Consider the following 22,654-nt stretch of genomic DNA (forward strand, 5'->3'; position numbering starts at 1 on the left):
AATAGATCAGTGTCTCCATCTTCCTACACTTTCTGAGCCAAGTGTGACAGCAATATCAGTCCCAATATAGATCTGTCTGTTTGGACAAAAGACACTGTTTGGAAAGCTTGCTGGCCTTTGCTCGGGCGCTGCAGTGCAGGAGCAGAGAGGCTATTTTAATTAAGTCCTTCATTTATTGCTGCAAGACACTGGAAATAAACTTCCTCTGTGATACAAGTAGTACTCGGCGCTGCTCATGTTTGTGACATCCATCAAGAGCAGCCTTTTTTTACGCTAAAAAAAAAGTGACTGATGCTCTGCAGAGGAATGTGAAGTTTTTGAATTTGCACACAATTTGCAACGTAAAAACTTGCAAGCTTTCTCGCTCCCTGTTTGACAAACACAGACTGGATACACTGGCCCCCAGGCTGATTATGCAAACCACACACACAATGGTTAGCGTGTCTAAATGTGGTTCAGAACATTTGGAGCGGACTGGTGGTTCAGTGAGTTCCTGCACGGTTAAATCTCTATTAAAATAAGTGGTGTTGTAGCGCCATCTAGAGGCAAAGAGCCCCTGCAGCCGTCAACCAGCAGGGGGCGCCGTTTAGTCAGTTACTGAATGAACCGGAAACCGGAAGTTCGGCTAGCAACATGCCACAAACCAAGCTAGCGATGTTGGGTAACTTCACGTTTTGTAAGTGATGTCAGCCATTGTCGTGTCGACACTCGGTGCAGTGGACTCTGATAACGTTTTAACGTTGACCTCCTGTGGTATGAACCCGTGTTTGTTGGTTTTACTGAAGCCGAGCTGCTGCTGTAGGTCTGATGCTGGTCTCCTGGTGAAGTTAGCTTAGCAGGCTAGCTTAGCCACGTAAACAATGGACAGCTGAGGGAGACTTAAATGTCTCTTAACTCAGCTTTATGTAAATAACACTGAAAATAAACGCTTTTTTTGTGTGTATATTGTTTGGTTAGAGAAATGCTGATTTCCCCCCTAACAGAATAATTACCTTTAAGTTAAATTGTTTATGTTGAATGAATTAGAAGCCAATGTTAACTACCTGTCACAGGTAACATAACCTCTATTAAGGCAGCTCACAACAGCTGTATTTAGGTCATCTTTATTCTTAACAGATGCAGCTCTCAGGACCACATCATCTGATTGACTGAGTGTGTGTGCTGCTGCAGCATCACTATGCCTGTAGAGGGCTCAGAGGACCAGGTGCCCTCCTCTCTCTCCAGCCCTGCCAGTGCTGCCCTCACCCCGGGGGGGACAGAGGAGGATGGGGCCACAGGGGGCTCAGCAGTCTGCTCTCTCCCTGAAAACAGTCAGGGCACCGAGGCTGCTGCAGCTTATCCTGCCAACACCAGTCCAGAGGAGGGCAACAGCGGTGAGCTACGCAACTCCTGCACCAAAACAGAGTAGAGATTGAACTTCCTGAATAGCTTTGATTTGATGCAGAGAGTTACTCCTGGCTGTCTCGTGTCTCCAGGTGCTAAGAGGTCTGGAGCGTTGCTGCAGATCAACCGACAGCGTATCCAAGCGGCATCTGCCAGTTCTGGAGCCGATGAACTCCAGGGTCTTGGTGTGGCTGTGTACGACCAGGACATCCTCGAGCAAGGTGTCCTTCAGCAGGTGGACGAGGCAATCCACGAGGCCAATCAGGCTGCGGCTAAAGCTGAGGCTGAGAAGGAATACCAGTCTGTGCTAGATGATGTCAGGTAAAGGACAATAAGTGCAACAATGGGAACGCCTGAGACCATCTGAGTTATGTTTGGTCATGTTTGTGCTTAGATGTCTTCAGAATTGGTACTGATGACAGCGTTGTATAATGATCATGCATGAGATATGATTCTGCAACCTTTTAAATGAAAGATTATACAGTTTAGTATCAGTGCTAAATGTACAATAATCAATCATTTCCTCATAGTCTTGTAGTGGCATTTTGACCTGATCACAATTCTCTTTGGTGACTATTGATTTATCACTAAGTAAGCCAAGATTGAGAAAATTAAAGATGCATTTACACATAATACATTTTTAGCAGATGCAGTTGTTTCCACCTTCATATAAAATTTGTTTCAGGAGGCTGATAAATCTCACTGTCTTTAATGGTGTGTGTTTCAGGTCTGTTACATCATCTCTAAAGCATATCAACAAGATCATCGAGCAGCTGTCTCCCTATGCTGCCTCCAGCAAAGATATCAGTAGGAAGATTGAATCTGTCAAACGACAGAAAGAAAACAAGGTAAAAATAAGAAATATGACAAAATTATATGATTGAACACATTATTGATAGTGACTGTGATGATGAAACAACACATTATAATGCAGGAGAAACAGCTGAAGAAAGTCAGAGCCAAACAGAAGCGACTTCAGGCCATTCTGGGAGGAGAGGACACCCAAAGGGTGGAAGCTGAGCTTTTGGCAGAGGATTATGGGGAGGAAGGTGAGATGTCTTTGTTTTTAACCTGTGATTCCTTTTCAGTGCATTGACAGAAAGTGTTGTCAGTACAGAGGCATGTTAAGCTAAAAAGTGCTGGTTACCTGCTTTCTATAGATGATGAGAAACCAGGGTTATGTTCAGCACGGCCCAAAGTGTAGCAGACAGCAAACAAAGCCACACGTTATTACCAGTTTTACTTAAAGGGGCCAAGAATGCTGTTCTATGGCATTTCTTATATAAGGAATAGTCGGAGATTGTAAGTAAAGGCTTAAATTCACAATGGGTGTTGGAAAATATGCTGCAGTGATGACGATGAGATGTTCTCTAAAAAAAAAAGGATACAGAACTGCATTCATTTTTTGCTCTGTTAACAGTTTATACCAACACTTTGCTTCACAGTGATCAACACAACAAGCAGACCTGAAGTTTTAGGGCAAGATGTTTGAAAACTGCCTGCTTATTAAGTGTCTTCTTCCAAATGTGGTTTCAGTGCTGATTGAACCTTCACTCCTGATCTCCATCGTTTATCAGCTTGAACAAACAAATGTTAATATTCTGTAGCTGCACACTTAAAGGCGCCCGGTGGAGTTTTCCTGTAAATAAAAACGGTTGTGTTTACATACATGTTACTCACTAAAATGTATTGTGGGAATCCTTTAGGCCTAGCAAATATATTAAATCCATTTCCTTCCTCATAAAACACAAACCTGCAGCTTGCAGGCATCCACCTTAATTCTCATGCATGTGTGCAAGATGCAGGCTAATAAAACCGTTGCTCCACCGTGTCCTGAGTGGTAAATAACTCCACGCTGTACCTGTTTTAATAACTGCTACTCGACAGTTCTGTATGTAACCATGTGTGATGTGTGTGTGTTGTACCAGAGGCCGGGCCGTCCACGCTGGGCAGCATGCTCATGCCCTCCCAGGAGTCCGAATGGGAAGAGCTTATCCGGAAAGGTCACATGACTCCTTTTGGAACACAAATCCCACAGAAGGAAATAAAGAAAGAGCCTCGCAAACTGATGCTCGCTGAGAACTCGGCTTTCGACCAGTACCTGTCAGACCAGGCCAAGTTGGCTACTGAGAGGAAGAGAGTCCCTCTATTAAAGAGGAAGAGGAGCTCCGGACTCGGCCCCACTGACGACGCCGGGGGAAAACCCAACAGAAAAGTTTCGTCTTCCAAGGATAAAAAAATGAGGAAGCGCATGCGAAAGCTCCAGATAACTGCTCTGAAGGCTCATCCTAAGGCTCGGCCCAAGTCTGAGCCACAGCTCCCTAAGCCCAGGAAGAAGCGTCACACTGAGGGAGAGGAGTCGGACAGCGAGGGGTCAGAGTACCTGCCTAGTGAGGAAGGCATAGATCCTGACCGAGAGGAAAGAGAAGCCATGGAGGAAGGCTTTGGGTGGGATGAGGAGGAGGAGGAGGAGTACGAGTTGAAAGCATTCAAGAGAAAAACTGAAAGGAAAGGAAGGAAGAAAGTAAAGACAAAAGAGGAGAGTGAGGAAGAATATTGCCCTGAGAGTTCAGATGGAGAGGAGGATGAGCAGGGTAAAGCCAAGAAATGCAAAGACGATGGAGATGTGGAGTACTACAGACGGAGGATACGGTACGATTATTCTTACTATAAACTCAAATAGAAGTTATTGTTTCTTTTGTCCCCCAGTTTTGTAATTTGTTCACAGTCATTTGTTCTTGGAGTTATGATTGGATGCAAAGGTGCAAAAAGTTTTCAGCAAGTCGTCTTCTGAAGAAAAATCGTTCGTCGGCGCCTGTAAATGACATGCCCAACAAACACCAGATTGAGCCTTTAGCTTTGCATCGCATTTGCAATGGCAGCGGTGCAAATGTGCTATTGTTATTCCCTTTAGTTCAGGAGGAAAGCAGTCGGTTTCTGCTGGCTCCATAGTGCAGAAGGAGAGTTAATCCCAGATGAGATTGGCAGCTGTTTCTTGACTAAGCAAATTCACTCCCTGCTCTTCTTCTCTCTCTGCTCTCACACTGGCCTAATTATCCTCCTGCACATGGTTTTATACACTCACTCACTCTAATGCTCAAATTAATGGAAGAGCAGACCTAATGAGATTTCATATTTATAGCTGCCAAATAAATTGTGTTGGCATGTGTCCTTTTTCTAGACTGCAGTGATTGAATGTCAATTCAACAGCACAGACACGGCATGGATGGTGCGGCTAGCTTATATGAGGAATGATATTATTAGAGCGGGCTGTATTTGTAGTTGGGTGGGGGGGGGGTGGAGTGGGGGCAGAAAAGTGTAATTAACTGAACCAATGCTTAGTCTTGACTTAATTAGAGAGTGTGGTCTCCCAGGCCTAGCTAAAGGACCAGTTTCGTGGCAGGGTGACAGGACCAGGCCCAAATGAAGATGGATTCTTATCCTTTCCACCTCACACCTTTCTGGGGAACTCGCACTACTAATTGTCTGTATCAATCTTCATTTGCTGCGTGACGACTGTGCCTCTAACTGCCCTCTCTCCTGCACCATTAAAACTCTTCTCCTTTACATTTCCCTTTTTGCCGTAGAAGGTCCACCGCTCAAGGGAAATACCCACATCTCAAAACATGCGCTATCCATACACCTGTGTAGGCAAGTTTTTAAATAAATCACTGAGTGCAAGAGGTGCAAATGGAGCATTCATCCATCCATCCGTCCGTCCGTCCATTCACCCACCCACTGATAGCTGGGCCTGTCCTGGTATGCACAGGGTGGCAGGGTCACTAGTCTAACACAGGGCTCCCACCTAGAGAACCCACTAGAAAGGCTTCACTTGTTTGAGCGTGAATTACCAAATAATTTTTTGTATGTATAACAAAATCTGAAACAGTGACAGTGGCAGTGTTATCTGTCAGTTCTTCAGTGTTGCTTGACAGTGTTTTAGTCTTGGAACTCTTGTCTATAGATGAAATATTGTTCTTTGACTTCTTTGGTCAACAAGTTCGCTGTGTTCACTAATACTGACAGTGAAACCTCTAGATGTGCCACAGCTTCATTAGCATGTGCCCGTTCTCTTACTAGGAGATGGAAACGACAACGTCTCAGAGAAAGAGAGGCAAAGAGACAAGGAGGGGAGGAGCTTACGGATGAAAGTGATGAGGAATTTGACGAATGCTTCAAAATGCCTGGGTTCCTCTGGAGAAAACTTTTCAAGTAAGTTCAGTGAGAAAGTTTCGACACAATCGGTTACAAATGTTTTTAGCTGTTATCTGCTTTGTGTGCTTCTACCAACCTTTGTCCTGAGGTTAAAATGATTAACTAGAGATTATTTAATGAAGACACAATAAACTTGACTCATCGACTGTTACTATTGGTCACTTTTGTTAATCTGCAGAATAAGCTAGTCATCACTTTGACTTTATCTTATTTTGATAAATAAAGCTTTCACAGTCTAATTGTATCTGCTCAGAACTTCTCCTGTTGTGTTTGGCCAGCCTCGTCTGTCTCAAAACACTTGACTGCAAATTATGTGTTGTTCTCGCATGGATTTATTAATAATATGGTCAAATTTCACTGGAAGAAAATGTACCAATACATCATTGCTCTAGCTGGGGGGGATGAGAGCAGTTGCTCTGACACTTAATGGCAAGCATAGCTGAGCTTGTGCACCTGAGTGTCCACAGTTGTGGTCATGCACAGGTGTTTCTGAGTGTTTGCACATGTGTGCATCATATTGTCAGGTACCAGCAGACAGGTGTGCGGTGGATGTGGGAACTCCACTGTCAGCAGGCAGGCGGCATCCTGGGAGATGAGATGGGATTGGGTAAAACCATCCAAGTCATCAGCTTTCTGGCTGGACTGAGCTACAGCAAAGTGAGGACCAGAGGATCCAACTACAGGTACACACTCACACACACACACACTCACACACAAACCGTGGCCAGAGACTGTGTGTCTGTATGGTATGAATATTTGATTAGGGGGATTTCTGCTTGAGAGTGTTCATCTGAATTATTAAACATGTTTCAATTATCAGACTCTTCACTTTCTTACTGCAGACATCAGAGAAAACACTGACACTCTGTGTGTGTGTGTGTGTGTGTGTGTGTGTGTGTGTGTGTGTGTGTGTGTGTGTGTGAGAGAGTTTGTTAGAGCAGAGTGAGCGTCGCCATGAACACTTAAAATGAATTTTCGACTCGTGAAGTGGGGGTGCAGCAGGCGCGTGACCACCACGGACAACATGATGTCGTGGTGGTGATAATCTGATTTCACTGCACAAACATACATTCAGGAGGTGGAGCTTCCCTCCCTGATGGTCAATACTCTGTCTACTATAGACGCCCACAAATTGATTGCTTGCAAACTCAATTATGGCCAAGTATCAATAGCTTCCACCAGACAGAGGTTCATACCAGCCCATTAGCGTATCTTTGTGCACGTGTGTGTGTGTGTGTGTGTTTGACAAAGCTCTTGTAAATCTTGACAGAGGAGCTGAGCATGTGTCCGTACACCTTATTTGACTCATTTGCAAGGTGCCGAGAGCAAACGGAGCAGTAGAAGAAGACTGGACAAATCTGCGGAATCATCATATCTTGACACACAGCTTCCTCTATTTCCTTTATTCCAGAATGCATCACACATTCTGCAGTGCAAGCGAAGCACATTTTCATTTTTACTGATTGGGGAAAAAGCCTGTATTTTCTATAATTTGGCACAGAAACAATCACTGTAATTTGCGAATGAAATTTGCTGAGGTTATCCAAAGTTAAATGAACCCAGAGCTCCCTTGTTGGTTGCAGGTTTGAGATTAACCACCTCTGTACTGTGTGTTTGGTTGCAGATATGCTGGTCTTGGTCCTACGGTCATCGTGTGCCCAGCTACAGTCATGCACCAGTGGGTAAAGGAGTTTCACACCTGGTGGCCTCCTTTCAGAGTGGCTGTTCTACATGAAACAGGTTCTTTCACCAGCAACAAGGTAATTGTTTTTTCATGTGTGTCGAATCTTCATATTCATAATTCTGTTAGAGAGTTTTCTGCAGGTTTTTATCCTCTGGGGGGCACTAGAGGTCTGTTTATGCAGCGTTATCTCCTAACCTTCTCCCTTCTGCCCTTCTTTCCTCAAACCACATTAAAGCAGATGCCCTACGTCAGCTAACAGAGGTGGTTAGGAACAGCACTGATAAAAACCTGTATCGCTCTATGTGTGTTTCTCTGTTGCAGGAAAAGCTTATTCCAGAGATAGCGTCGTGTCATGGTATCCTGATAACCTCATATTCAGCTGTGAGGAATATGCAGGACGTCCTGCAGCGCTGGGATTGGCACTACGTTATTCTGGATGAGGGCCATAAGATCAGGAATCCAAATGCTGGAGTTACCACTGCCTGCAAACAGGTATTTTTCAGATACATTCACAAAAACACACAAGACTCAAAGCATCCATGCTGCTGTACTCACTTATGCTCATGAATACTTTTAAATTCTACCGAGTTGAAAAAGTAATACATTCTCTACATTCCTATGCACCAGAGTTTATGTTTCTACTTTTTAGAAGCTCAAAAGGCAACAGCGAATGTGGCAGAGCATCATACATCTTAAGAGATATATGAGATACACTCTCTTCTCCCTCTCTCTAGTTCCGCACTCCCCACAGGTTCATCCTGTCAGGCTCTCCCATGCAGAACAATTTGAAGGAGCTATGGTCCCTCTTTGACTTTGTCTTCCCCGGCAAACTGGGAACGTTGCCTGTCTTCATGGAGCAGTTCTCTGTGCCGATCACCATGGGAGGATACAGCAATGCCTCACCTGTGCAGGTACAGGTCTCACACACACACACACAAATATACAATTTGGATTTATTTAAATGAATCGTAATCGTCCTCCTCAGTTTTGAACTACAAAATGTTTAAATACAAAATCTCATCAGGAAATGTCCCCTCATTTGAGACTTTGAAACATGAAAAGAGAAGCAGAAACACAGCAGACTGACCATAAGGGTGATTGTACAATTTCATGTACAATTGTACAATCATATTATTGTACAAAGTGAATGGAAAGAAAAGAAAATGGATGCACAGCACACATGCAACACGAAGTGGTCAATCAATCCAGAAACCCTTTAAGTGAACCTATAGCAGTGGCACAAGGACGGGTGGTGTGGTGACGGGTAAAGTTTCGCTTGACAACAGTAGTCATACACATGCATGTGGGCATAATTTTGGAGAACTTGTTCGAAGCAAGTCAGGGGGAGAAATGGTGGAGCAACAGAGCCATTAAGTGCAGTGCAGGATAATGTAGGCCCATGCAAAGGAACTCCAGTACATCCCTGGTGTGTGAGAGAAAGGGAGAGGCTAAAGTGGAGAGCCAGTGAGCTAAATTGTAGCCCTTTGTCATTAGTGTTCAGTCGTTAATAACCCACTGACTGTATGGATTTAATTATTTAAGCTTCTATTGATGCTTCTTCCGCTGTCGATAATAAAAACCTTTACTAATTATTAATGTTATTAAATGGTCAGAGAGGGCTAAGCCTGCTGCCTTATCCTCTTCTCGAAATTCTCAGAGCAGCAGAGCAGGCCCTCAGCTGATGTTCATGTGAAGGCACAACCAGATGTATGTAAAAAGGTATGCATGCGCGTGGGGTGGGGCTGGACGGGCTTGTGGATGTGGGATCCATTACTGAAGCATGTGTTTGCACCCCCATGTGAATCCACTCAGCAGCTTGTACAGAGATCATTGGACGATCTGCTGCCCCCCCCCCCCCTTCTTCTTCTTTTCCACTCTGACCTCCATTGAGCCCTAAATCCCACCACTTTATTGTCCCCTCCAGCTTTGCTGAGTGTGTCTTTGATCCCTCTGTGGACCCCCAGCGAGTTAATGTTTAAAAGGCTAACTGGCCTTTAGCAGTGAGTTGGGATGAGTTGTAGCAGGACATTTGCAGTGGGGCTCCTAGTGTGGGGAGGGACCGAGTGTTTCCAATGGAGCTGGACAGTAGTACAGATGAAAGAGGAGGGCTCTGTCCCTGGAGAACAGCAGCACTCTGATCAATGTTTAATGTCTCGTACTGCTGAGAGGGACAGCAGCATGAGGGAGGTGATGGGAGAGGGTGGAAGATGAGCGTAGCGACAATCATACCTCAGGAAACATCCACACTGACAGGTGTGAGTGTCGATGTGGTTGTTTGACGCGCTGAACTGAGGGTTGCGTTTGTTTTAAAGCAGTTTGCACTAAAAGGTTTTGCTGTTGTTGCTTTTCAGGTCCAGACAGCATTTAAGTGCGCGAGCGTGCTGAGAGACACCATAAATCCTTATCTGCTCAGAAGAATGAAGGCAGACGTCAAGGCCAACCTCTCCTTACCTGACAAAAATGAACAGGTATTCATCACACTGTAAGACATTTGACCCTGTTCTGTCCAAGTATTGAACAGCCTCTCGCGCCTCGATCTCTTAACCGGGGAGGTGTTTATCTGATTGGGTGTGACTGTATGTGCCATGTCTAAGGAGTATTTGATGAATGTGCATGGCCCATGTCAGGTGAAGCCAGCTAATAAAGTCCTAGTAAAGTAAAAGGAGCAGGTATTCATTAAGGTGGCCGGTCCCTGGTCTGTCCTCACGGGTGACGCTGGTTGACTCCTCAGTCCAATTCAGCTCATTAAGTCCGTCCCTCAGGACAACAGTGGCTCCAAAAACACGTCGCTTCCCTCTAATTTCTCTTCTCAGATACTGCACCTCATCAAGGGGCTTTAAAGTGGACATTCACTGCTCATTACACTCTGTTACACACCGCCCTGTATATTTATATCTGTGTGTGTGTGTGTGTGTGTGTGTGTGTGTGTGTGTGTGCATGTGTGCATGTATGCTAGGTTCTGTTTTGCAGATTAACAGAGGAACAGCGGCAGGTTTATCAGGGCTTCTTGGATTCCAAAGAGGTCTACCAGATACTGAACGGGGACATGCAGGTAAGGAAAATTGGTTTATGCTTCTTCCATTTGGACTCTTTATGTTGGCATATGCAGGATTACAAGGACACGCAGGGCAAAACCCTCAGTGGAGGAGAAGACTTCCAGGAAAAAGACTTTCCTTATTCATTATTTAACCTCTGAGCTCATGAATATCAGTTCACTTCTCTCTCTCACTCACAGGCGTTAGTGTGTATTTGATTCACTCGTGTACACTTAAAGAACAACACTTTAAAGTGGCATCAGTGGAATTAAAAAGATTTTGCCAATTAAATAGTAAATTTAGTTAAACTCCTTGTAGCTCGACTTTATTTACGCTCTCTTTAAGGAAGTTGTGCTGTTGGTCTTCTCACATTAGCCAGACCCCGGAGAGAAAATCTCGACCATTTATCACCACTGGCCAAATGGACGTGGTTGGAGAGCCAGTGGTGACCACAGCAGACCGTTTACACACACACACACACACACACACATACATACATACACATAAGCACACACATGCTCTTACAGACATATTCAGTGGTCACTCTCAGTCCATTAACCACCATTACTAATGCAGTGACCGTTGGGCCTTCATCAACAAACACGGCCTGTATTGTCCGTAAATAAATGATGTTACTTGTTCCTGTAGGTTAAAGTAAATGTGTATATTTGTTAAAAGGTGCAGAGTTATAAGATGCAGTGAAATACAGTTTTGTCACCTTTCATAAATTCTGTGTTCAGGAAAAAAAAAAATTATTAAGAAGCAATTGTTCCCTTTTCTTGTTTGGTGCTGTTTAGGTGTTCTCAGGTTTGATAGCGCTTCGAAAGATGTGTAACCACCCGGACCTTTTCTCGGGCGGCCCCCGGTTGTTGAGGGGAATCCCAGAGGACCAGCTAACTGAGGAGGAACACTTTGGCTTTTGGAAACGCTCAGGAAAGTTGATAGTGGTGGAGTCACTGCTGCGTCTCTGGTTCAAGCAGGGCCACCGAGTCCTGCTCTTCACTCAGTCTCGGCAGGTTAGGAACACATTTCTCTGACTCTGTGATTCACCCACAAGTCGCTTTCTCAATGAATTGTCAGGATTACCTGTAAATATTGCCTCTGCATTTGTTGTTGTGTACCTACAACACCTGTGCTTGTAAAATTGTGTGTGTGTGTGTGTGTGTGTGTGTGTGTGAGGGAGCGAGAGAGTGTGTGTATGTGAGAGAGGCCCCAGCTGTTGCAGTCAATACCAATGAGATTATACCTCAGAGGGAACCTGAGACCCTCCCTGTCGGTATCTCTGTCCATGTAATATTAATCTGCTCTAATCCTTTTAGAGATAATCCAAACCTCAGCCCCTCTGTTCCTCTCCCCGTCTTCCTCTTCTCACCGCTGCTCTGCTGTCTATATCGTCTCCTTCCTCTCCAGATGTTGGACATCTTGGAGGTGTTTGTTCGGGAGAATAGCTACCCGTACTTGAAAATGGACGGCACTACCACAATAGCTTCCAGACAGCCTCTCATCACTCGCTACAACGAGGTAAGGATTAGTCATCCCTAATGGCTCTGAGTGTTTCCCATGAAAATCCCGCCCTCGGGGACAAAATGCTTCAGTGAAACCTGCACACCCTGAGGTGGAAACACTAATTGATGACAATCTGTTGTTCAAACCGGATGAACCGTATTGTGTCTTTATTGACGTGGAGACTGAAATATAACTAAATATTTAAATAAGAGAAATAAAAATAAGATATTGACATATATTAGACTTAATTCCTTTTTAGGTCCAGTTTGAAATGAGCTATTTGACTCTAACTAAATAGGGTTTAATTAGACAGAACATGATATTGTTGTCTAATTTGACATTTACATTAAATTATTAGTCAGAACTTAAACTATTCATATGAATATATCTAAAAAGATCATCAAAAGATATAAAAATAAAAGTAGAAAACTGTGGACATGATATTCATTAAGCACTGACATTTTTTTTTTTTTCTTGTCATCTTTTTCTTACAGGACAAAAATATTTTCATCTTCTTGTTGACCACTAGAGTCGGAGGTCTGGGAGTCAATCTGACAGGAGCCAACAGAGTCATCATCTATGACCCAGACTGGAACCCCAGTACAGACACACAGGTTAGACACCAGTTCAAATAATACCATCATTAGGTGCTTTATTTCTCATATATTTTATTACTATAATAATTATTATTCTATCGTTTTGTTATTGCATCTTCGCAACCAGCCGTTCTTGCCTCTCACTATTTTTTCCGTTCCACTCTGACTCTCAGATAATTTACGTCGGTCGTTCATCTGAATGCATTGTGTTGTTCTCAGGCACGGGAGCGAGCGTGGAGGATCGGCCAGAAGCAGCAAGTGACGATCTACAGGCTGCTGACTGCAGGGACCATCGAGGAGAAAATCTACCACAGGTCAGAGTTCACTCGTTTTTTTCTTTTTATGTTTGGCTGTGAGGACGTCGGCACGCATGCAGCTCTCAGAGCCCAGTTGGAATGAAAAAGTCCAGCGCTGTCTTTCTCTCACCCGCTCTTACTTTTTAGTTTAGTTTAGGAGATTGGTAATAACATCACATCACTGCTGTGTTACAATTGCACTACCCCAGTTCTCAGTAATTGAAAAGCTTTCCTGCATTATTAAATGGCCAATCTAGGACCTCTAAACTGTTGCTCTGTTTGGTTTGGGTCTGTAAAGTGCTTTCAAAAAGTGAGTTGGAAGAACTGCAGGGATTCTATTTTGGTATCTACAGTAGTGCAGTTAAATAATTTTCTCATCCATCAGCCAAACTACTCTGTGGTGACAGAGGACCACGGTTGCCTGCTGAGATAAAATGGCAAATTATACACAAGTATCTAATTCTGTATTTTATCTGTTGTAATTCAGGCAAATCTTCAAACAGTTTCTGACCAATCGTGTTCTGAAGGATCCCAAACAAAGACGATTCTTCAAGTCTAACGACATCTATGAGCTCTTCAGCCTGTCCGACCCTGATGGAGCTCAGGGGACAGAGACCAGTGCCATATTTGCAGGTCTGCAGATTTTTCTTTATGTTTGCTGTTTTGTTCTTACCAGAAAAATATTTTATTGTCCAGTTATCAGATTATGCAAATCTCCAAATTTCAGTTCTGAAGTTTTTTTTTTTTTTTTGATTCACTTACAGGTACAGGTTCTGATGTCAAGGTACCCAAGAAACCTGAGAGGCCAAGGCCGTCGAACGTGGTAAACCACGGCAGCCACGGACATAAACTGTCATCAGCACACCAGAATGAAGCTGATGCAGGCAGCAGATACTCCTCAACAAACACTCCTGTATTAAGAGATGGAAGCACGTCTCTGTGCAGCAATAACTCTAAACCGAATGTCCCGACAGACAGTCAAAGCCAAATTGGCGTGGAAGTACAGCCAAATATTTCAGCTAATACGCAGCATACAGGACAAAATAACAGAGACTGGGATGCAGCCAAGCCAGCAGTCAAAAGCCCAAACTCATCTAGCGCTCACCAACACAGAGACAAAGCCTCTGCCCTGACGAGTCCACAGAAACACCGGGAGAAGAGGAAACACTGCGACTCGGCTGACTCGGGCAAACACAAGAAACGCAAACACTCCCAAGACGCTCGGTTTGAAGGTCACCGCATCTCTCACCTGGTGAAGAAAAGGGCCTACAGGAAAGGGGAGGGTGAGGACAACGACACGGGGGAGCAGAAGAAATCGGACGATTATGTCTTAGCAAAGCTCTTCAAGAAATCCGGTAGGCTTTTTGTTTCCAGACGTCACCAGCCGCATCGGAGATGATTTATTTAGTAAGTCTTGAAACACTAAGCTTCTTTCACTCCTTTCTGACTTGTCTTCTTCAGGTATCCACAGCGTGATGCAGCATGACACCATTATGGAGTCCTCCAACCCTGACTACGTCCTGGTGGAGGCAGAGGCCAACAGGGTGGCCAGTGACGCCATGAAAGCCCTTAAAGTGTCTCGCCAGCAGTGCAGACTTCCCTACAATAACCCCCCTCCTCCCCCTGCAAGGTACTCACTCACACTGAGGATGTTTAGAGCTTCACTAATCTCATTGATAACAAACGGATCTCAGTTTTTCTCTTGTTTGCTCTCTCAGGAAACGGTTTGGACAGAAGAAGAACTCTCTCCTTTCTCTCCCTTCTGCTCAGGCCGTCCCTACTTCAAACAAATGCAAGGTACCAGCATTATTATTAGAAAAGCATCGGCAGTGGATTTATTTTTGCACTTTTGTTGCCATGTTGTGGAAATTCCTATGTTTTTCTCCGTAGGATGCTGCTATTATAAAGAAGTCTGTGTCAAAGAAGCCAGGTTCAGGAGCTCATTTCAGCGGGGAGGGGGCAGAATCTGATCCAAACTCCGCCCCACTCTCCTCCTCCTCCCTGTTGGCCAAGATGAAGGTCCGCAATCACCTCAGCCTGCCCTCCAGCCAAAACAGAGAAGAAGAAGAAGAAGAAGAGCAGCATGAGGGTGGAGGAACCAGCTCCTCCCCGGCCCCTCCCACCGAGCACGACGAGCTGCTGGTGGATTTGCGCAACTTCGTGGCCTTTCAGTCGAATGTGGACGGACAGGCCACCACGCAGGAGCTGCTGGAGTATTTCAAACCGAGACTGACCAAGGATCAGGCGCCCGTCTTCAGGGAGCTGCTCAGGAGCATCTGTGACTTCCACAGGACGTCTGGTCAGGAGGGAATCTGGAGACTGAAGGAGCACTTCCGCTGAGTGAAGCACTGATGAACGCAGAGGAAGAGAAAACTGAACTGTGATGCATATTTGATTGTTTGTCAGCTTTGTGTTTGTTGAGTTGAAGCCTTTGACGACATGTTTTCCGTTTACTCTTTATACTGTTTTTTTTGTTTGTTGTCCGACAAAACTCGGTCACACTAGATCAAAAAGGATAATTCCACATTGTTGCAGTTTGTTATGGACGGACCTTCATGTGGTGAAGCCATTTCACACCATTTCACATTGGACTCAGCTGATAAACTCCAATGAAAGTCTTGACGGGGGAAAGTCCGTTGCCATGTGTAATTTATTACAACAGCTTTTTGAGTTTGTTTGACTTTTGTGCTTGTTCAGACGTTATTGCAGCTGCTGCCGTTTGTTGTCATTGTTCTTTGCACCTGGTTATACTTGAAATCACTTTGTATTTGCCTGAAACTGAACTGTAATCGCCTGAGTAACGACCTACTCAGATATGTGTCATTTTAAAACGTGTACTGTAACAGCGTCACCTGTGTCAGACTTTGTGATATGCTTCTATAAAAAACTAACGGGACGTAAATGTGTCATTTTGCAAACACGACCAAAATCATTGTAGGTTTTGATTTATTCTGTAATGACTGACTTTTAAAAACAAACTGTACAAATGTAGTGTGAGTGGAGGGTGGGGAGATGACAAATTACCTACCTCCAGATTTTTTGTGACGAAATTGGCAATGTTGCCGCCATGTTTTCTAAAAAAAATAAATAAATAAAAAATAAATCTCTCATATGTTGCATATTTATTTAAGCCTCTGTATCTGAAGCAATGGAAGACCTATGAGTTGAAGCTGGATAGTTTTTGACCCTAGATTTCTGCATTAACCATAATAATGGTGGTAGTCACAAAAAAATTCAGATTCACCAAAATTTGATGAAATCGAGGAGCTCACTGTCCTCAAAAGACCATTAAGGGGTTTTACAAGAATGTGGAGGTGAAGTCCTGGAAACCAAGCTCCTGAAATATAATCATGTGAGCAAAATCCACAAAACCCTGCAAAAAAGTTTTACTTGTAGAATTGTTTCTAACCAATGAAGATGAGAGTTTAATTTCATTTAGCCATTTAAGCAATCACCAAGAGGATGGAGAGGAAAGGCGCTGACAGGAAGCAGACTCCCTCACTTCAGGCCTGCACTCTTGTCAGAGTTGTCTAGACCAAATATTGGGATAAAGTTATCAACCGTTATTTGATTTCAATTTTCTCCACGCACCTCGCCGAGGTCATAATAACAACTTTATTTTCAGTGGTGCATAAATTAATTACGCGCATTTAATAACTAAAATATCATTATATTCCCCCTTTAATAACATAAACGCTGCACGCCAGGGAAACCCTTAATAGCGCGGGGCCCTGTAACTGGCCATTATCCGCCTGTAATGATATTACAGAACCAATTACGCGCCATTAGAAGGGATTTTCTGCACTTTATGTGGTTTAGTCCAATCCCGCACTCCTCTTCTAAATTTCAGCTGCTTCTCGAAGCCTCATTTTGCCTCCACCTCAGAGACGCATGGCGTCTGCGCTCTGCCGTCCCAGATGCGCTTTAAAACTAATTGAAAGGGTCCCGCAGCACATCATTTATCTGAGGAAGCGAAATAAATCGCAGGACCCCTTGCTGTGAACAAAATCAAAAATTTGGCCTTGTGAGTGTTCTACATGCGCAACCCCTTGTAAAGTGGACCCCCTAACACACCCTGACGAGCCATTAACCCGCCCGACAGTCAATCTAAAACCCAAAAGCAGTCATCCTCCTTTTTTTAATATATGAAAGAACCAAATAAAAAGTGCAGCGGGTATGTGTGCATGTTTATGGTTAGGGAATATGCTTGACTCTGGAATAACAATCACTTGTGATGAATTTTTTGGCACCAGAGCAGAGCTGCCGTTTGCCACCCTGGGTATATCGCCCCTCTCTCTCCCTCTCTCTCTCTCCCTCTCTTTCTATCTTTCTCTGACACACACACACACACACACACACACACACACACACACACCAGGGGTTGGGGGTGAGAGAGACAAAGCCGTGATAATCCGATTAGGACCAATTAGGCGTGAGATTCTGCGACACTAGCTGAAAGCCTTAACACTCTGTAGACAGTTATACAGTTATAGAGACATCTGGACACTCCCAGAGAGAGATCTGTGAGTGTGTGTGTGTGTGTGTGTGTGTGTGTAGGAGAGAGAGGAGAGGATGGGAGGGTGGTGGTGGTGGGGGGGAGGTCTGGACACTCCCAGACAGAGAGTCAGAGGAAGTGCAGCAGCCACCTCCTCTCCAGAGCGGGAAGTCACTCACATCAGCATCCTCGCTGCAGGTAGGATGCTCTCTCTCTCTCTCTCTTTCTCTCTCTCTCTCTCTCTCGCATCAACTTTGAATCTCTCCGAGTCCCGCACGGCGCCTGCTCCTCTCAGGGACCGTTTCTCCACTCACATTGAATCCACCACAGCTCTGAGTCGCTGCAGCCGATCGGCTCAAACTTTTGTCTCTGTTCCAGGTTCAGTTGCGCAGCTCAGAGACGCGCCAGGATGTTCTACTTTCACTGTCCGCCTCAGCTGGACGGAGAGTGCTGTCGCTCCAACACATGTGAGTTTTCTCTCCTGCATTTTTACATGTTGGTTTTTTATTATTATTTTTTTTATCTTTCTTGTGGTTTCAGCTGCCAGTCGTGTCTAAATCTGCCTCCCAGAGTATGAAAAGTTTTGTGATGCTCGAGCTGCGCACTTGCGCGCACAAAGTGTGTGTGTGTGTGTGTTGTTGTTGGAGAACAGGCCTGAGAGGATATATTTTTAATTCTTTTATGATTATTTTAGATTAATAACAACAATGACACAGGCCTATAAAAGCAACGCTTTTTTTTTTTTTTTTTAATGCAGTGAAAATGTCAAAGGTTTTCACACTCGAGTCTGCAGCCTGTAATAAAACAGATATTTCTTCATCTTTAAAAATTCAAACTTGGACACCAAATGCCTCTTCGCGGACGTGTGCATCAGTTGTATCAGTAAATCAGCGGGTATTTTCCCTTTCCCACTAATTCAGAGGTGGATAGAAAGGGTTAAGTCTGATCTTCCCTCTGTGTCAATCTGCTGGCTGTTTTGGCGAAAGGCGCTGGTGGTTTGGCCCCGGGGCAGAGGGGGCGGTTTGTCCCGGGCACAGATGTTGGGTGTCATGGCTCTTAGTCCGTCACGGTTCCCCTCAGACACCCGACATCAATGTTTCATGCAACTAATGGAAATATAAAATGTGCCAGAGAATCCATTCTCTAATCTTGTCTGCTCAGGCCAGTATTTCTAGTCCTGCATTTCTTTAAGTTTCCTTTTCACACATTTACTGAATTAATTAATTAAATTCAAACACGAGGTTGTAAACCAGATTTTATTAAGTGACCGAATTTTATCTAATACACCTTTTTTTTTTCTTTCTTCCAGTGAATTCAAGCGGTTTTGGCAACCACGCCCCGGCTGATTTTGATGATGGATTTCTACGTAGAAAACAGCGCAGGAACAGAACAACATTTACTTTGCAACAGGTAAATTATTTATTTTACAGGACGGAGATAACATCAAAAAAAAAATATCTGAAACTTCACCTGAGGCGAAACAGGCTGATGACTCATGTGTTCTGAGAAGGATAGGAATAAAAACAATTGGCAAAGTTTTCCAAATGAAGGACTTTGGAGGAGAGTTGTGTGACCCACACAGAGCAAAGATAAACCTCTGGGACTGGTTTGATACAATAACAAGCTAAAACAGTCTAACATCATACATCTGGAAATAAAAACACAAGATTAGCAAACCTTAGAAATTAATAATTGACCTTCAGAAGATCATAACTGCACATCGCCTCCAGTAATATTGGGCCAATATTTAATACTGAGGCTACTTTCCCCCCTTCTGATAGTCTGTTAACTGTGAAATGCACAAACCAGTTTAGTGGTTTTATATTTTAAAACAGCACAAACCGGAAGAGAAGAAAAAAGAAAGAGACTAAATAAGCTGCAGAAATAAACCAGCCAGTGAACAGAGAAGTTGCTGGAGGTCTGAGTGCTGTTGTCTGGTGTCCCTGCAGCTGGAGGCTTTGGAGGCGGTCTTCGCTCAGACCCACTACCCGGACGTGTTCACCCGGGAGGAGCTGGCCATGAAGATCAACCTGACCGAGGCCAGGGTGCAGGTAGGCTGCAGCAGCGCAGCGCGTCCTGGACACGTTTGACCATGCGAGAGGGGCTAAATTAAGCCACTCTGTCATTCCGGCGATGCACTTTAATAACATCAACATAATGGTGAATATTAGATTAGCTTGATTAATCGGTCATTCATAATTAACCAGCGATAATGTTCCTCACTAATTTGTCCGCGTCTCAAAGGTAGGAATACATCATCCATGCAGATCTCTTTCCCGTAACGCAGACAGAAAACTACATGTGCTTTAAAGGAGGGCAGAGCCTGCAGCCTCTAAAACTCTCTCTCTCTCTCTCTCTCTCTCTCTCTCTCTCTCTGTCACACACACACACACACACACTTAAAACACACACAAAAAAAAGCACACATGCACCTTAAATTTGGCAATTTATATTCCGCTCCTGCCCTGCACATATGCGCCGTTATAAACTTGGCCAGTTGTAATTAAGTTATGTGTCCTGTATGTAATTTCCTGCATTCCAGATTTGCTTTTGGGTTTTGTTGTGCGCGCAGATCTAATTGTGGGAAATATAATAGTTTGCCTTTTGTTCCCCAGGGTCATCTTACTATCGCTTAAACCCAATGGCGGGGTTGATAATGGAATCCAGCGCTGTAAATTAGGGATTGTAAACAAATTATTCCCCTCCTAATCCGATTACCACATTCCTATTATTAAATCTGAACATGAATCCACCGCAGTATGCAGGGATATTAAACTTACATTATTATTAGAAAATAAATTTCCTTTCTGTTGTAGTGTTGTTGCCCCTCTTTTTGTTAAGTGTCAATGGGCCTCCCCCGCATTAAGAGCACGCAGCAAATTGAGATTAATGGAGCAATTATAGCCCATTCAGCGAGGGGTGTGTGTGTGGGGGGGGTTGCGACTTCTAGCTGGAAGGTGCAGGGGTGAGATAAGTCCATTGGCTGTATTGTTGTCCTGCCACCAAAATGTTGTCCTTTCTTTATGCCGAATGAATGCATGTGTTTTGTTTGGCTGTTGACACCATTTATACCTCTGGTACAATAGGAGGCATGCAGAGCACATGCACACCGGCTCTAACCTCCATTCACACATCATGATTAATGCTTGCTAGAACCAAGTCCTAATCGAATCTGATGTTGTCAAACAATCACTAAATAGGGAAATAAACGACTTCATCATAGCTGCCTCTCTCTCGGGCAGCACGACTGTCAGTGGGAAGTCATTAAAATATGATAATGAAAAATTGCTCAATTAAATGTTGTTATAGGCAGTGACCTTCATTCGATTAAGACACCAGAACTTGGCTATACGTTCTCAGCTGTGTGGATGGTGAAGTTTTTGGGTGACTGTGGGACATTAGAGCGCTGGTGTGACACATTCAAACACTTCAACAAATACGGCATTTGGTGAAAGATAAAAAAAAAAAAAATGTACGTCTGTGTTATGCAGACAAAAGAATATGTGAGAGCGCATCATAAGGAAAAACCTGCACAAATATAAATCTGCGTTTAATAATGAAATAAATGGATGCAAAGGAAATGCATCGATGTCCCAGTTTTAATGAGTAATTCGGTTTAATCGTTTTGCTTTTTGTCTTCCCTTTCAATTTTTTTTTTTTTTTTTTTTTTAATGCAGGTTTGGTTTCAGAACCGCAGAGCAAAGTGGAGGAAGACGGAGCGGGGGAGCACAGACCCTGACGGAGGGAAAGAGCAGATGAGTGAGGGCACTCCTCCATCTCGCAGCATCAACTCTCAGTCCCCAGTGGACCACAGCAGGAAGCAGAAAGAACCACTGGAGATGCAGCAGAGGTGAGAAAAGGCAGATGATTCTTGTAAATGTTATTTATTTGTCAAACGGTGTCCTGTTGGTGGTGGGGGGGGGGGGGGGGGTGTGTGTGTGTGTGTGTGTGGCAGACCGGTGGATCTGTGTGATGGAAATAAACAAGAGCCAATATCTCTTCCATCAATAACTGCCACCAAAAAAAAACTGTCTAGATTATCTCTGCAGATTACACTGTGCCCTAAAAGACTCTTCCAATTACATTCAGTATGAAATAAACTAGCTCCAGGCTGTACAGTGTTGTCAGAAAATAATTGTAGATATTTCTAAAAATGTAGGTGTGTTAATAGAATAATTTAGCACTCGGACGTTTTCACTAGATAATTGGATACAGTATGTCTGTTTTCTCCAGTATAAACAGGACCGTGGGTCCAAGTGGTCCGTTCTTCCCGTCTTGTATACCCGGCACGCTGCTCAACTCTGCCACTTACGCCCAGGCCCTGTCACAGGTGGCCACACTGAAAGGTGAATATGATTCTCATTAAGTGGAAGATAAAGATGATGATGATGATGTGATGATAAAAAAAAAATCTGGTTTTCAGTTGTCTCACCACAAGTCCCACTTTTGTCGTTATTCAGGTAATGGTTTGTGCTCCTGCTGTGTTTCTGACCCCATGGGCCTATCCTTCCTGCCACCCTACGGTTGTCAGGGCAACCGCACAGCCAGCGTGGCCGCCCTGCGCATGAAGGCCCGCGAGCACTCGGAGGCCGTGCTGCAGTCTGCCAACCTGCTCGGTTCGGCAACTGGGCCCGGCGTGGGAGTCCTGTCTGGAGTCGGCGTGAGCGCAGCTGGGGTGGCGAGGCCCGCCGCGGGTCCAGCTCTGGAGGTGCCCGGCACTGTGGGGAGAGGGGGGGACGGCTCCAGCCCCAGCCCGGCCTCCAAGGTCCCAGTGCTGGGCAGCAGTCCCGACAAACACCCTCATTGTTCCAAGGACCTACTGGAGAAGAAGTGAGGCGCTGGACATAAGCGTGGATGTACTGATACTCTAAATCTGTGTGATCGTGCCTGTTCTTACTACTCTACTCTACTCTGGTCCTTCGAGCAACCAAGCACAACTACTGACAGACTCCAGAAACAGCCTGGGAAAGACTTTATATCATAATGTGTGGATGCAAACATTTAAATATTTATTTGACAGTAAATTATTATTGTTTGTAAGAAGCGCTGAATATTTTGGGGGCCTCGTTATCCCCATAGAAGCACAAGTGTGGTTTTGGATCTATATCTGTCTTCATGCACTCTTGGACTCTATCTGACGGACTAACATAGACACAACATGTGTGCAGAAAAGAACTGTTTGATAATGTGAATTTAAGTAATCCTGAGACGCTTCCTCTCGTTTTCGTAAAGACGACGGACGCTTCCATTGTGAATGTTAATGCATGTAAACTTTAAGTGTAGAACTGATGGCAGGACTGTGAGGATTTCGGCAATATAACGTTCATGCCATCAGGTCAGTAATGGGCTCAAACAATCTCTCATTCTTTTGATTTTAAAGTGAAAGTGCACTTTAATATTAATCAGCCATTTTTCGGTGTAAATGTGTACATGTGCCAGAATAC

At 44.2% G+C, this 22,654-nt stretch overlaps 2 protein-coding genes across 2 annotated transcripts; both read left to right on the top strand.

Moving 5' to 3' along the window:
• Nucleotides 1-656: 656 nt before the first annotated feature.
• Nucleotides 657-15,808, top strand: ercc6 (excision repair cross-complementation group 6). The gene is made up of 22 exons (XM_070841350.1): nt 657-753; nt 1,171-1,373; nt 1,476-1,704; nt 2,111-2,231; nt 2,318-2,432; nt 3,312-4,035; nt 5,464-5,595; nt 6,123-6,281; nt 7,223-7,358; nt 7,604-7,774; nt 8,017-8,193; nt 9,634-9,750; nt 10,239-10,334; nt 11,115-11,333; nt 11,728-11,838; nt 12,318-12,437; nt 12,639-12,733; nt 13,203-13,348; nt 13,480-14,070; nt 14,177-14,345; nt 14,434-14,512; nt 14,606-15,808. Exons 2-22 carry the CDS (start codon nt 1,178-1,180, stop codon nt 15,053-15,055), a joined length of 4,353 nt encoding a protein of 1,450 aa, XP_070697451.1. The 5' UTR covers nt 657-753; nt 1,171-1,177; the 3' UTR covers nt 15,056-15,808.
• A 1,811-nt stretch (nt 15,809-17,619) lies between these two features.
• Nucleotides 17,620-22,044, top strand: drgx (dorsal root ganglia homeobox). Its single transcript, XM_070841522.1, has 6 exons — nt 17,620-17,677; nt 18,520-18,620; nt 19,160-19,261; nt 20,888-21,060; nt 21,444-21,556; nt 21,671-22,044. Exons 1-6 carry the CDS (start codon nt 17,620-17,622, stop codon nt 22,042-22,044), a joined length of 921 nt encoding a protein of 306 aa, XP_070697623.1.
• Nucleotides 22,045-22,654: the final 610 nt, after the last annotated feature.

This window comes from Pempheris klunzingeri, chromosome 12, assembly GCF_042242105.1.
Source record: "Pempheris klunzingeri isolate RE-2024b chromosome 12, fPemKlu1.hap1, whole genome shotgun sequence".
In the NCBI taxonomy this organism is placed as follows: Eukaryota; Metazoa; Chordata; class Actinopteri; order Acropomatiformes; family Pempheridae; genus Pempheris; species Pempheris klunzingeri.